The sequence below is a fragment of the Podarcis filfolensis genome (genome assembly GCF_964270895.1).
Source record: "Podarcis filfolensis genome assembly, chromosome: 11".
NCBI classification, from domain to species: domain Eukaryota; kingdom Metazoa; phylum Chordata; class Lepidosauria; order Squamata; family Lacertidae; genus Podarcis; species Podarcis filfolensis.
In genome coordinates this window covers 44,590,797-44,603,668 of record NC_139613.1, presented here as the reverse complement: position 1 = coordinate 44,603,668, position 12,872 = coordinate 44,590,797, and the positions used below count along the sequence as shown (strand labels likewise).

At 38.9% G+C, this 12,872-nt stretch overlaps 1 protein-coding gene across 5 annotated transcripts in view; it reads right to left on the bottom strand.

Annotated features, from left to right (window-relative positions):
* DMXL1 (Dmx like 1) overlaps positions 1-12,872 on the bottom strand; it is a 70,005-nt gene that overhangs the window by 15,131 nt on the left and 42,002 nt on the right. For all 5 annotated transcript variants that reach the window (XM_083576438.1, XM_083576439.1, XM_083576440.1 and 2 more), the window contains exons 25-31: positions 10,593-10,784; positions 10,116-10,192; positions 9,199-9,326; positions 7,609-7,857; positions 3,030-3,205; positions 1,910-2,043; positions 1,319-1,404 (exon numbers count right to left, since the gene is read on the bottom strand). In XM_083576438.1, the coding sequence (XP_083432564.1) occupies positions 1,319-1,404; positions 1,910-2,043; positions 3,030-3,205; positions 7,609-7,857; positions 9,199-9,326; positions 10,116-10,192; positions 10,593-10,784 (1,042 nt within the window). The remainder of the gene's footprint in view (positions 1-1,318; positions 1,405-1,909; positions 2,044-3,029; positions 3,206-7,608; positions 7,858-9,198; positions 9,327-10,115; positions 10,193-10,592; positions 10,785-12,872) is intronic.

Below are 12,872 nucleotides of genomic sequence, written 5' to 3'. Positions count from 1 at the left end.
TGTATAAATATTTTTAGGTACATTTGATCCTGCCTTTCCTCAAAAGAGCTCAAAATGACATACACACCTTTTTTATCTTTGTGAAATAGATTGTGCCTGGCCCAAGGTAAGCTAATAAACTTCATGAATAAATGTACATTTGTATCTTCCCAATCCTAGTCTGGCACCCTCAACTAGTACACCACACCAACACCCTGGCATTAAATGGAACTTAGTTCCTCAAAATTATCCTTAATATGACTGCATCTGTTAATTATTTTCAAGGTTTAACACAAAGCAGACCCTTTTCACAGTTGCATAGATTCTAGCCTGTTAGCTAGCTGTATGTGCTTTTTATAAAGGCAGTATAAAAATATTACTGCTAGAACATGGCTTGGTATGTAACTTAAATATATGCTCATTCAATGGGAGCTCGGGTTTAGCCACATTTAATATTTTAGCTGGCTGTTGTACTGGAGGATATAAAAAAAACAGCCTCTCACTTTAAGAAGCTCTATAAAGGGAGGCTTTAGCACCTGTGGCTCATGATGATGATCTTGCAAAACTTTTACCCTTAAAACTCCTCTCACTCAGTCCCTTTTGAATATTCACTCACAAAGTTCAAGAGGGATCATTACTTCAGCATCTGGACATTATATTAGCTTCTCATCCACATATTTCAAGAGTATTGTCCCTGTTACACCTAATTGCAAATTCAAATGTATGCCTATCGTGTTTTATGACTTCCTTGATATTGTATGTGGGCTGGCACTGGTCTGTGACCGAAATAATAAAATTCATTCATTCATATTTCAAGAAGGAAAAAGAGAAGGCTAATTTTCTCAGTCTTTCAACAACGCCATCCCACAATGCCTTTCAGGAAAACAAGTTTGCCTATCACACCAACTAAAACTCAACTAGGCTTGTAACTCCAAGCAAGGACTGAAAAACAGTTGCAGTATTATGATAACAGATAGAATCAGATATGTATAGATGGAAAATAAGATATGGACATGCATGAATGAATAATAAATATAATAGAACCATGGAGAGGGTAGAGGGAAGTCAAGGGATTGGAGAAATCCCACACCTTGATATTGTATTGATGTTTATTTTATATTGTTTGTTATGAATAAAACCAATATTTTTTTTAAAAAAAGTAACTGCAAGCAGGGATGTACACATATGTGTACACATATGTACACATTATTTTTTTCATAATCAAGAGTTGTATAAATTTTATGAAATAATAAAAATATGCACCAGTAAAATGGGTTAATTAAGGAATATGAGGGAATTCTATATAAACAAATCCAAAAACCCACTAAGACAGACTTACCTGAAAGATCATGCCCAGCCATAGGGTAGAAAGTCTTCAAGTTCTGGAGGACAAGCTGAACCATAGCCAACCGCATCAGAGACCAACTAAACAGAATACACAAACAAGTATACACGAGCTGTGAAAAGATAATACTGGTTTCCCTTTCCTTTTTATTATTAACCCAGGGGTGTTCCTCTGCTTGCTCCGTACACCAACTCCCTTCTCCCTGCCTCAGTTGTCTTCCCCCTAGTTTCCCTCCTCAGGACCACAGAATTTCCCCCGCCTCCTTCCATATTCTTCCCCAAGATTACAATGTGTTCTTCCTTCCTCAGCTCCCAAACCCGCAAAGGGTTGCAATATCACTCCACATCCCCCCTCTCTCCCACCCACAATGTAATCTCCCCCACCTTCAGTTTTCCCTTCTTTCTCTTCCTCTCTCACTCGCCACAAAATCTGCAAGTTCCAGTTTTGTGTACAGAAGCACTTTGGTGTGTGTAGGAGAGAACTTTAGATGGAAAGCTTACCTCTTCCCTAGATGCCTCCCATTTCATAGATGAAAACAAATGTAGAAACAGTAAAGGAAAACAAATGAATCAAATAATTTCATACCTATATGAATTTGAATTTGAATGTTCCTGACTCTTTAAGTCTGATGAGAATTCATCATCACCTTCATCATCGCTGCTTTCCTGACTCTCCTCTGAGTCATATTCAATTCTAGTTTGTGATGATGGAAGAAATGGCTAAAAGGTAAATGGAAGTCTCAATTGAGGTAAACACAAAACAAAATACACTTGCTTCAAATACTTAGGGAGATCTGCTTATCATTTCAATTTCAGATTACTTTTAGTATGACTTGGTTTGAAAAGGGTAAAACCAATAAAGAAGAACTTATTCTTTTAACCTTAGAAATACAGACAGGAAAAATGCCAGGTTCCCTCTTTCATTTATACTTACCTTATACTTATACTAATACTTTCATTTTCCCATCTGTAAGACACCCCCACGTATAAGATGCTCCCTATTTTTGGGGACTCAGATTTAAGAAAATGTGGGGAGATGTATCTGTGTATAAGACACCCCCTAATTTTTGACATTATTTTTAGGGAAAAAACCTAGTCATACACAGAAAAATACTGTAATTCATATATTTTGCACACTTTTCCTTTTATTTCTTGGCACCATTTCCTTTCAGAGTTGCCTCCTATTGTCCTTAAGCTACTTTACTAATTACCTAGCTTTTTACAAATAAGATCAGTCCACAGCTGATGTGCTCGTTTTTCCACCCGCTTAGTCAATAATTCAAGGTTTAGAGATTGTTTTTCAAGCAGGGTTTTTGGAATACAGTAATTCAAGTAACATGTCATATTAAAACACTATTTTAAACCAGAGGTGGAGAGCCTCCTGCTCACAGAACAAACTTGGCCTGCTAGCCCTGACCATTTGGCCCGCAAGACTGTTTTGGGGAAGCCATGTCCATCTGCCCTACATCTGATATCATACATTTCATCAGGTGTGGGATGGATAAGGGCTTAAAAGATGCATTCAGTGGTGCCAATGAGGGTATCTGCTTGAAGAAGCAAGAGTTGATTGTACTTCTTCCTGAAACCGGATTCTGCTTTTTGCCAAGAAAAACTACCTCACCAGCAAGGCCAGTATGTGACAGAGTGAGAATCACTTTGGCTTATGGAAAATATTCCGAAAGTGAATAGAAATTAAAATAAAATACCTTTGCTATGAAGTAGTCCCAGATACTAAGTTCAGGAGGAATAAATTTCTCTTTGTAATTTGGGGCATCTTGTTCTGTCGAGGGTAAAGTAGTCTGTGAACTCTCTTTTAGAGAGGATTTTGATGACATTCTTAAAAACTTCTGTTGCTTCTCACCATCATCTAGAGGAGAAGAGGCTGCAGAGAGAAAAATATGCATCTTTTTAGTAAAGTTTGGAAACCACTTGCCAGATGTCTATCATCAAACTATTTAAGAATAAATGTTAAAAAAAATCAATGTCTTAATTGCAACACCAACCACCAAGCACAAGTCTAGTACAGTATTACAGTATTAGCAATTTTAAAAATCTCTGGCTTCCAAACCCTTAATACTTTATCTATCCTCTCCCTTAATCCTACACCTCAAAAGAGGTGCAATTATACTGCGAAAATTCTTAGCAAAAATTGTAACTTTCATTTCTGCATACCTGAGAAATCAGATCTCTGACTCTCATATTACAATGCAGTCTGTCAATTTATATCCCCACAGAAGAGCAGCATGTGGTGCTGCTACAGTATTTGCTAATAGTAAATAAAATCCACACTGGCATGCAGGTTTTAAGAGTACATAATCTATAAATGGAAGTGCACGATAACACAGAAATAATTCAGATTTATTTTTCCAGTATATAATGTCACAAAACATGCTCATAAAATTCTCCTTAAAAATGCAACTCACTTACCTTAAAGATAAAAACATATCTGTTATAATACAAAGTACTTTAAAGTTTTCTTAAACTTTGGTTTTTAGCTAGCACATCAAACATGCACATGCATTGCTTAATATGGTGCATTAGTTTTTGAGCTCAACGAAAATAACAAAGCTTTCTTATGTTTGAAATGAAGGCATAGGAAAATAAGCTTACAGAAAGTGTTACATGATACAGAACTTGAGAAATAATAGATCTTTTGAATTCTTGCTTCCACTCACCCCCATCTATACAGTAACCACTGTGCTTAACTGCTTTCTTGATTTAAATTTTACTGTTTATGCCTGTAGCACTAGTAGGCTATTTGTTATGGAACTACAGACAAATGCCAAACTTATTACAGGAAATGAAGTCTCACTGACAAAGTTTCTGACTCTACAAAATAACTAAGGAAATTTATCTAAAAATGGTTTAGGATTGATATCTTAAATGGTTAGGAATATTCTCGTACTACTTTTTCTTACACATGGCAGAGAAACAGAGAAAGAAGTTAATAAAACATGTATATAACAAGACTAACAAAAGAACATAAATAAGTGGCAATATAAATAAGCGACAAATTGAATCTAAACATCACTGGATAATTTAGATTCTTCTATTGTAAAAAAACGACAAGTCTCATGTTAATAGGCTATTTAAATGTATAATATGAATTAGGCAAAAATTCCAAAATGCCCTTTTCTTATTAACCACCCTCGACTGTATCATGTTTTACACAAGCAGCAAGATTTGAACATTCCTTAGCCTGCATTGGAAAACTGCAACCATCAGCACAGCCAGTTTGCATTCCATTTGCTATCTAAAGTCCCAAACTGCTTGAAATGACTTTAGGGAGGTTGCTCCCACAGAACTACTTTGGCATGGCAATTTTCTGTTTTATTTTACTATTCTTTTGTATTGTCAAAACAACTGAGCACCCTAAATGAAGAGGAATATGGGCTTCTAGTTATTTTTTAAAGGTTGACATTTGCACTGTACAAGATCCTTACAGCATTCAGGACTACTCAGCAGATTGTTATAATAAAATAAGAAGAAGTGTCACATCTATATGTTAAATACTTAAATATCTGAATTTAGCTGAAGGACAACCAGCAGAATCCAAAATGGGTTGGAATAATAAACATCTGTTTTGTCCACCCCTGCTTCCAGTTCACAGTGCAACACCCATTTATTAGTATCTATATCCTCCACTAAATAATCATCACTTTAGGCATTCCAGGAATACAGATCTATTTATGGAAGACTGCCAATCATTCACTGTGGAAGATTTCTCTTTCAGAAGTACTGTTATTAAAATATTTAGTCCAACGAGTTAAAAAATAAGAATTTATTTTCAACCTAAATGAAAATGCTAACACACCAAAAGGAAAGGAGAATTCTGATTATGGTCTCCCTCCCTCCCTCTCTCTCTCTCTCTCTCTCTCTCTCTCTCTCTCTCTCTCTCTCTGTGTGTGTGTGTGTGTATGTGTATTTTGTTGTACTCCATTCTGGAATCTGAATTGGATGGAAGGTGGTACATAAATTCTTTAAATAAATGTGTGTGCACATACTGGGCTGGATCTTGGAGGTTTACTCCCCCACCCCGCGTCTCTGTCATCTCGGCCTCCTCCAATTAGGCTCCTCAGTGTGAGGCCATCCCAAATCACAAATACAAAAAGAGTAACTTTTTACAAGTTTAGACCTGTGACATTTTGGAAGACATGTGAACACAAACTTGCTTTATACCAAATCACAGTACAGTGGTACCTTGGTTTAAGTACAGCTTAGTTTATGAACAACTTGGATTAAGAAGGCTGCAAACCCGGAAGTAGGTGTTTTGGTTTGTGAACTTTGCCTTGGAAGCAGAACATGTCCGGCTTCCTGTTGAGTGTGCTCCATTTGTAAATTGAGTCCCCCGCTGCTACGGGAAAGCATGCCTTGCTTGAAGAACGCTTTGGTTTAAGAACGAACTTCCAGAACAGATTAAGTTCATAAACCAAGGTACCACTGTAATTGGTCCATCTAGCTTACATGTGCCCCGACATTCAATGGCTTTCCAGTAATGGGCAGCCATTTCTGGATCTTTCTTCCTCTGAAGCTTCTGACAGTGATTCCAGCCTTCAAACACTAGTCCCACCTGAAATCTTCTTACAAGCATGGGAGGAACACAATTTTATCCCTGAAAATTCCACTGTAATCCAGAGTTAAGTACAGACACTGACCAAATCTATTTCCTCTTTTCTAAAGTGAGCTGTCCAATGAAAAGCAGTTAATCCTAAAATATGTGCTTGCATGCAAGTTCTAATGAAGTTGGTTTTGCTTACTTCCAAGTACATTCACAGATGACAAGAGCTATAAATTTTACCCTAAAGCCATAAAGGAATCCATTATCAGAATCCTTCAGAATCTAAGTGTTGACATTACTCATATCTAATCTGCATACCACACAAGTTTACTGTAGGTTATAGATAGAAGGGACCATGAGGATCATCTCTACAGGAATCTTTCACCCAGTGTGGAGCTCACACCCATGACCCTGTGATGAAGTCTCATGCTCTACCAACTGAGCCATGAACTATTCCTCAGGATCATTTGTTTGGTGTAATTAAAAATTATCTATAATGGATTATATGTGGACATTTGAATACAAAGCAGCATTTTGCTGTGGTCAAATAAGCAGGATATGTGAATGATGATGCTTAAACTCTTCTCTGCCAAGGCCATTTTGTGTCACCTATGCCAATCACAAATCAAATTATAAATCAGCCAAAATGAAATGTTAAGCAGGTCACATTGCCAGAGGATCTGTAGACACCAAGTTTTACACTTATATTATTTGCTGCCCTACAACAATCTTTGATGGCGACTGGATTCATTTTTGCTATGAACTAAAGGCGGCTTTTATATGCTAAATTAACAGTTAGAAATCCACAGCCATATGCATGGTCATGTGACACAAAACAAGCAGTCTTCATGAGCAAAATAATGTATTGGAAATATTTCTGGTAATTGCAAGCCATGTTCTTCCTTCAATAATGAAGTTATTTAAAACTGATTTAGAAGGGATTGTTCCAAATGTATGAATGACGAATGTGGTGGTTTTTTTTTAAATTTTCAACTCCAATTCATATAGTTAACATCATATAAATAAAACACAATAAAAACCTGAGGTCACGACTTACAAACAGAAATTTTTCTTTGTATCTTTATTCCTACATATGCAAGATCACATATCAGCACTGGATTTAAAAGCCTAAGACTGAAGCTAGTATCTTGCCTGCAGGTTTGGTAGGACTATGAGTACTGATGGCAGTTAGAGATTTGGTAAACCCCACACATTCCATGGAGAATACTACTACCTGGTGTGGGCTAGGCATAGGGAAGTGCCTACCTGCCAAAAAGAGAAAACATAGGCTGCTCTTAGAGTAAAGGAATATGGCTACATCAAACAAAAATAATTTATTTTTTCACGAATCATTTAAATATCATGACAATATTTTTTTAAACTGGCATTTAATAGGCTGCACAGAAAATTAGTTTTAGACTATCAAATACTGGAACACCTAGAACTGTTTGATTAATTTCACATGTAAGGTATGAAATGGCTATTTCAGTTACATTAGAAGTGTTTACAGCACAAACCAGTGTACGTTTACTTTAGAACCAAGCTCAGCTACTTCCATGTAAGAACTACATAGGATTGCAGCCTTAATGCAGTTATTTACTTAATTTAACTATAGCAGATATGAGGAAAGACAGTGCCAGACAGCCTGGCCAGTTTATGCAGCAGGAACAGGAAAGAACAGAGTTCACCAAAGTTTTATAGGTAAAGAAAACAAAGAGCGAACTAACCCATCTTTGATGCTTGTTGCACCTGGCCTTTCTTTGGAATCTTTGCTCCTCCACCAAAGACAGCAAACCACATTTTGTCATTAAGAGGATGGGCCACAATTCTGTACAGCTCATTGCTGGAATGGGTGGCGAGACCATGGATGAAGAGGCTAAGGTAGACTGCTGTCAAAATTTCACAGAGCAAAACTGTGATCCCAGATTGCGCTTCTTCTCCGGTATGATTTAATAACTGGATTAAAGCCATTATACCTAGAAAGAGAATAAGCATTCCCTAGTTTTTAAACACACACAAAAACACAAAACAATTCTCCCCAGAGACAATCGTAAACTTACTGTGAGCTATTTAGGGTGTTTATTCGTTATTTGTGCAGTAATTGCTGCAACCCACCCAAACCAACTGAGTATAAAATGGAGTTTTTTGAACTGAAACTACATCAATGCATCCTCAGGAATAGGCCTGTTCCCCAGAATGCACTTAACAGAATCAGAGTTTTGGGGTGTTCTTGGAAGCTCAGTTACCCTCAGTGGCTAGCAGTGACTTTTACCAGCTCCCGCTGGTACATCAACTATGGCAGTTTTTAGATAGGGCTAGTCTGGCCTTGGTAATTCATGCCATAGTACCACCTCAAGGCTCGATTAATGCAATGCATCCTTGGGTCTGCTGTGGAGGCTCCAGTTAATGCAAAACACTACAGCTAGATTGTTGATGGGGACAGATAATCACCAGCACATAACTCCGGCAAATGCTTGTATTGGCTATTCATATGCTACTGAGTCAAGTTCAAGATTCCTGTATTAATTTACAAGGCCCTTAACAACTTGGGCCCAGGTTACATCAAAGACCACCTAATCCCTTATTTTCCTGCCCGAAGGTATTTGCGGGAGTCACTAAAAGTGGTTCCCCATGGCTCAGATATAAGTCTTGTATCCATCAGGAGCTGTTTGTGTTTAAGTCCTGTACCCCCAATTTTAGGGAAGAGGCTTCCTCCTGTTCACATTCTGGCACCAACTGAAGTATGTTTTTCTTCCAGTAGGCATTTCAACTGACATCCAATTTTGTAGTTTTAACTGATTTTGACCCTTTCTCTGTTTTTCTTGAAGACCTTTCAGAGACAATTGAAATTTACAGTATAAAGGTAAAGGTACCCCTGCCTGTACGGGCCAGTCTTGCCAGACTCTAGGGTTGTGCGCTCATCTCACTCTATAGGCCGGGAGCCAGCGCCGTCCGCAGACACTTCCGGGTCACGTGGCCAGCATGACAAGCTACATCTGGCGAGCCAGCGCAGCACACGGAACGCCGTTTACCTTCCCGCTAGTAAGCGGTCCCTATTTATCTACTTGCACCCGGGGGTGCTTTCGAACTGCTAGGTTGGCAGGCGCTGGGACCAAACGACGGGAGTGCACCCCGCCGCGGGGATTCGAACCGCCGACCATGCGATCGGCAAGTCCTAGGCGCTGAGGTTTTACCCACAGCGCTACCCGCGTCCCTATATTATACAGTGTATATTGTTTAAATAAACCAAAAAAAGGAACAGCACTGATTATTGTCAAGAAAGCTAGATAAGACGAATAAAATCAAATCATTACTACCTGGCCACTGAGATGGTGCAGTATTGGGAGTTACTGTTTCATCTAAGCTTGCTGTCCTTAAGGAATGCCGGTGAGAAAGCAGCAGTGTTTGGTAAACCGTTCCAGTGAATTGGTTTGCTTGTAATGAGCTATTAAAAAAGAAAAGTTAAAATTAAATTAAATTAAGCTACTATTTCTATTAATCATGGCACTTCTTTTATTCTTTTAGAGCAGGCATAGGCAGACTTGGGACTACAACTCCCATGATCCCTAGCTAACAGGACCAGTGGTCAGGGATGATGGGAATTGTAGTCCCAAAACATCTGGAGGGCCGAGTTTGCCTATGCCTGTTTTAGAGTGTCTTTCAACCTACAAACCCGGTTCATATAATGCTAAACTATAGTTTGTTTTGCTTAAGTCTAATTTCCTTTTCCACCAAACTCAACCAGGATCGCTATCATGGTTTGGGGTAAGCAAACCAGGATCGTACACCATGGTTTGAAGTTGGTTTGTGAATCTTATTTTACACTGTAGTTTGTAGTTATGCACAAACTTTGTCTGCTGGTTTAATCAAAGATTGTTATACCACTCTGCCCCTACTACCCACATGGTTACAGAGTCATAAGCAAAGAATAAAAAAGGGTGGAATCTGGGGTCTGTAACTTACATCTCCAGAAGGTATGAATAGTAAAAAGGACCGAATGATTATCTTACCATAAGTAGCTATAGTTAAATAAGAGATGTAATTAAGTTTGTCCATTTACATCTAATACTTCAGAAGACCACAGAACATAACCCTTTATCATAGAATACACACAGAGGCAGAAGCTGGGGGGAAAGTTTTGTGTATTTTTATACCTTAAGTAGGACTGCAAATAGGGAATTATTTCTCTTGCTGAGCATCAAAGCTCACATTCATTTATTTTAAAGATCATTACCTGTAGCTGTGGCCACCACAGAGAGACTGGTATATGCAAGCTGACAGAGATGCAGCTAACGTATGCATTACATGGATCTGGAAGAAAGTTTTAGAGGACACATTACACATCAGGCAAGAATTGTTGTTTATGTAATGCTGGAACCTCTCATTTCCAGAAACAAATTATCAAGTCAAACACAGTATGTCACATGACATAATGTGCCAGCATCTATTTAAAAATGAACAAAACACACTTGCACCAAGGTGGTCTTAATTAAAGCAATTCCAAGGGCAGACTTTTGTGCCAGGGAATACATGTGCGTAGATATAAATGGGTGAAATGCAACGTAGCATTTAGTGCAGTATGCATAAACAGAAGAAGGTTCTGTTGTGCAAGTGGACCCTGTTTCGCTTAGTCGAATCCCACCATATTTTCAATTGTTAAAAAAAGACTTATTCAAAGACAAAAAAGAAAGTTACTTGTAATCATACTTGCCTTATTATTTTGTACATCTGGACTGGGAGGTGCATGAAGGTTTACTATAGCATGTAGTATGTCATGAGTCAGGTTACTAAGATGCAGCAAAGGATTGGCCACCACGGTTTTGGCACTTGCAGTACAGGCAAACAGAAGCGGTATTGAACTCTGCTCAGATACGGTATTAGTAGGCGAATGAAGCAACAGTTCCTTGGGGGTGGGGGTGGGGAGAATAATGGAAAGCATATTTTAATAGCTGAATTCTGGAAATACTAGCATAGGTTATTAACAGTGATTGCTTCCTTCTTACGGAATTCCTGCTGATGATACATATACACACTTGAAGTGATAACGTTAATGGTTTGCCTCTTCCCTCTCAAAACATTACTCAAAGCTAAACAGGAATCCAGTATGTTACTATATAAGCTGGTGACCAGCCTGGCAAATTACTTGCCCTTTTGAATAAGTGATGTTTCGAAAGGGGCCTTGTGATTGGGCAGGGAGCATAAGGTTTCTGAATTGACCAGACTAATTTATGATCCATGTCCAATCAGCAAAACTTTCACCTGCTGCATCCCGAAGTTTCGATTTAAGCCCCAGGTCCAACAAATGACTACTGAGACCTGAGATTGGAGGGCTCTCTCTAGATCTGGTTGCAGGAAACTCTGCCTCAAGCTGGCCCCTATTAAGTTTTAGGCATTGCAACACCAGTAATTGTGTTAAGCTAAATTGCCAGTTTGTGTCCACACGCAGCAATGAATGTTGCATGAAGCATGTTTCTCTTGTGAAATTCTGTGCCACGTGGTGATGTATACAGAGGGAGGTGCAGGAGTGAGTGGCAGTTTCAGAACCATTTTCTCTCTCATATAAGAGCACCTTTGCCAATGGTTACCTGCCCAGAGTATTTTGGGAGTAGATTCACTGTTGTCTCTTTTTGGTGGTTTATCTCCCTTTACCATTTAATGTCCTTCAATTATGCAATTTTGCTGTGACTGCCTTAGCTTCTCCCTTGTTGTATTTTTTTTATCTTTTTGCTAAGGTAGTCCTCCATGTCACTGTTTAAGATTACAATTCATCTATCTGAGAGTAAGTCCAACTGAAATCAATGGGTCTGACTTGTGAGTAGACATGTAGAGGATTGAACTGTCGACTTCAGACTAGTTTTTTGAGGAAGGGGAATGAGAGATGGGAGGTGAAACTGACATTCCAAGCCTTATTTTCCTCAAAGGAGGAATTTGAAAGGGGTGAATGAGAATAGATCCTTTAGAAATCACAGGATCCCCCCCCCCATAGAATCTGTGATTTTTATAGTTCAGTCCATATGCATGGATATAATACATGTGTGATATAATGGTACTTCCAACAGCATGCTTTATTAACCAGAGGGGTCTACTTTTGCACAAAACTGAAGTTATTCCTGCTTTGCTGTTGTGCAGATCCATATTGAAAAATGTTGCCCCCCCCCAAAAAAAAATTAATGGCTGACCATCTAGTATTGCAGATGGAAGTAGCGTAGAGGAGAAATTTGTGCTCTTGGAGCTACTCAATGCATACACAACATACACAACAGTGGGAAGGTGAAGATGCAGCAGAAAGATTGCCAAACTAGTTCAGCAACCTGAAGGCACTAGCCCAGTAAAGTTAGAATAAACTGTTGCTTGTATTTGTCTACTTTGTAAACAAAGTGACAGTGCAATAAACAGAAAAAGCATGTCTGAAATGAGAAAATGAGTTGATTATTGTGGCATGTGGCATGGAGGTCAGCCGTATGTTGCAACAATGGGAAATGTCACATGACACACAAGCTCACTTATAATTCAGTAAGCTTCAACATGACAAACCGCTCCTGTCTTTATCCTAAAAAGGGTGAGGCATCTCCAACCCGCAGGCCAATCTTTGCCTGTCAGGGGGTCCAATTTTGCTTGCTGACCATTTCCCTCAAATCATGCTCACCCACCCAGCAGCTAACACCACCAGATAAACGGATACTTTCTGCTTCTGCTCAGCAGGGAACAGGATTGTACAGCCAAGGCAAGATTTTAATCTCCACTTATTAGCTGATAAACAGGGATTACAGTGCTTCTCAAAAATGCTTCTTAAAGCAGTTCATGTACTTCTGGAATTAGGTGGGCAGCAGTGGGGAGAAAAGAAGTTTCCCCTCCCCTCTCCCCAGTTACCACCCACCTGGACAAGTGTGTGAGCTGCTTCAAACAGCACTTTTGTGATGTAATGTAAGGCACCCCTCATGTTCCCGTGTCAGCTGCAACAGGAGTGTGGGGACTGCCTTAAAGCGCTTCC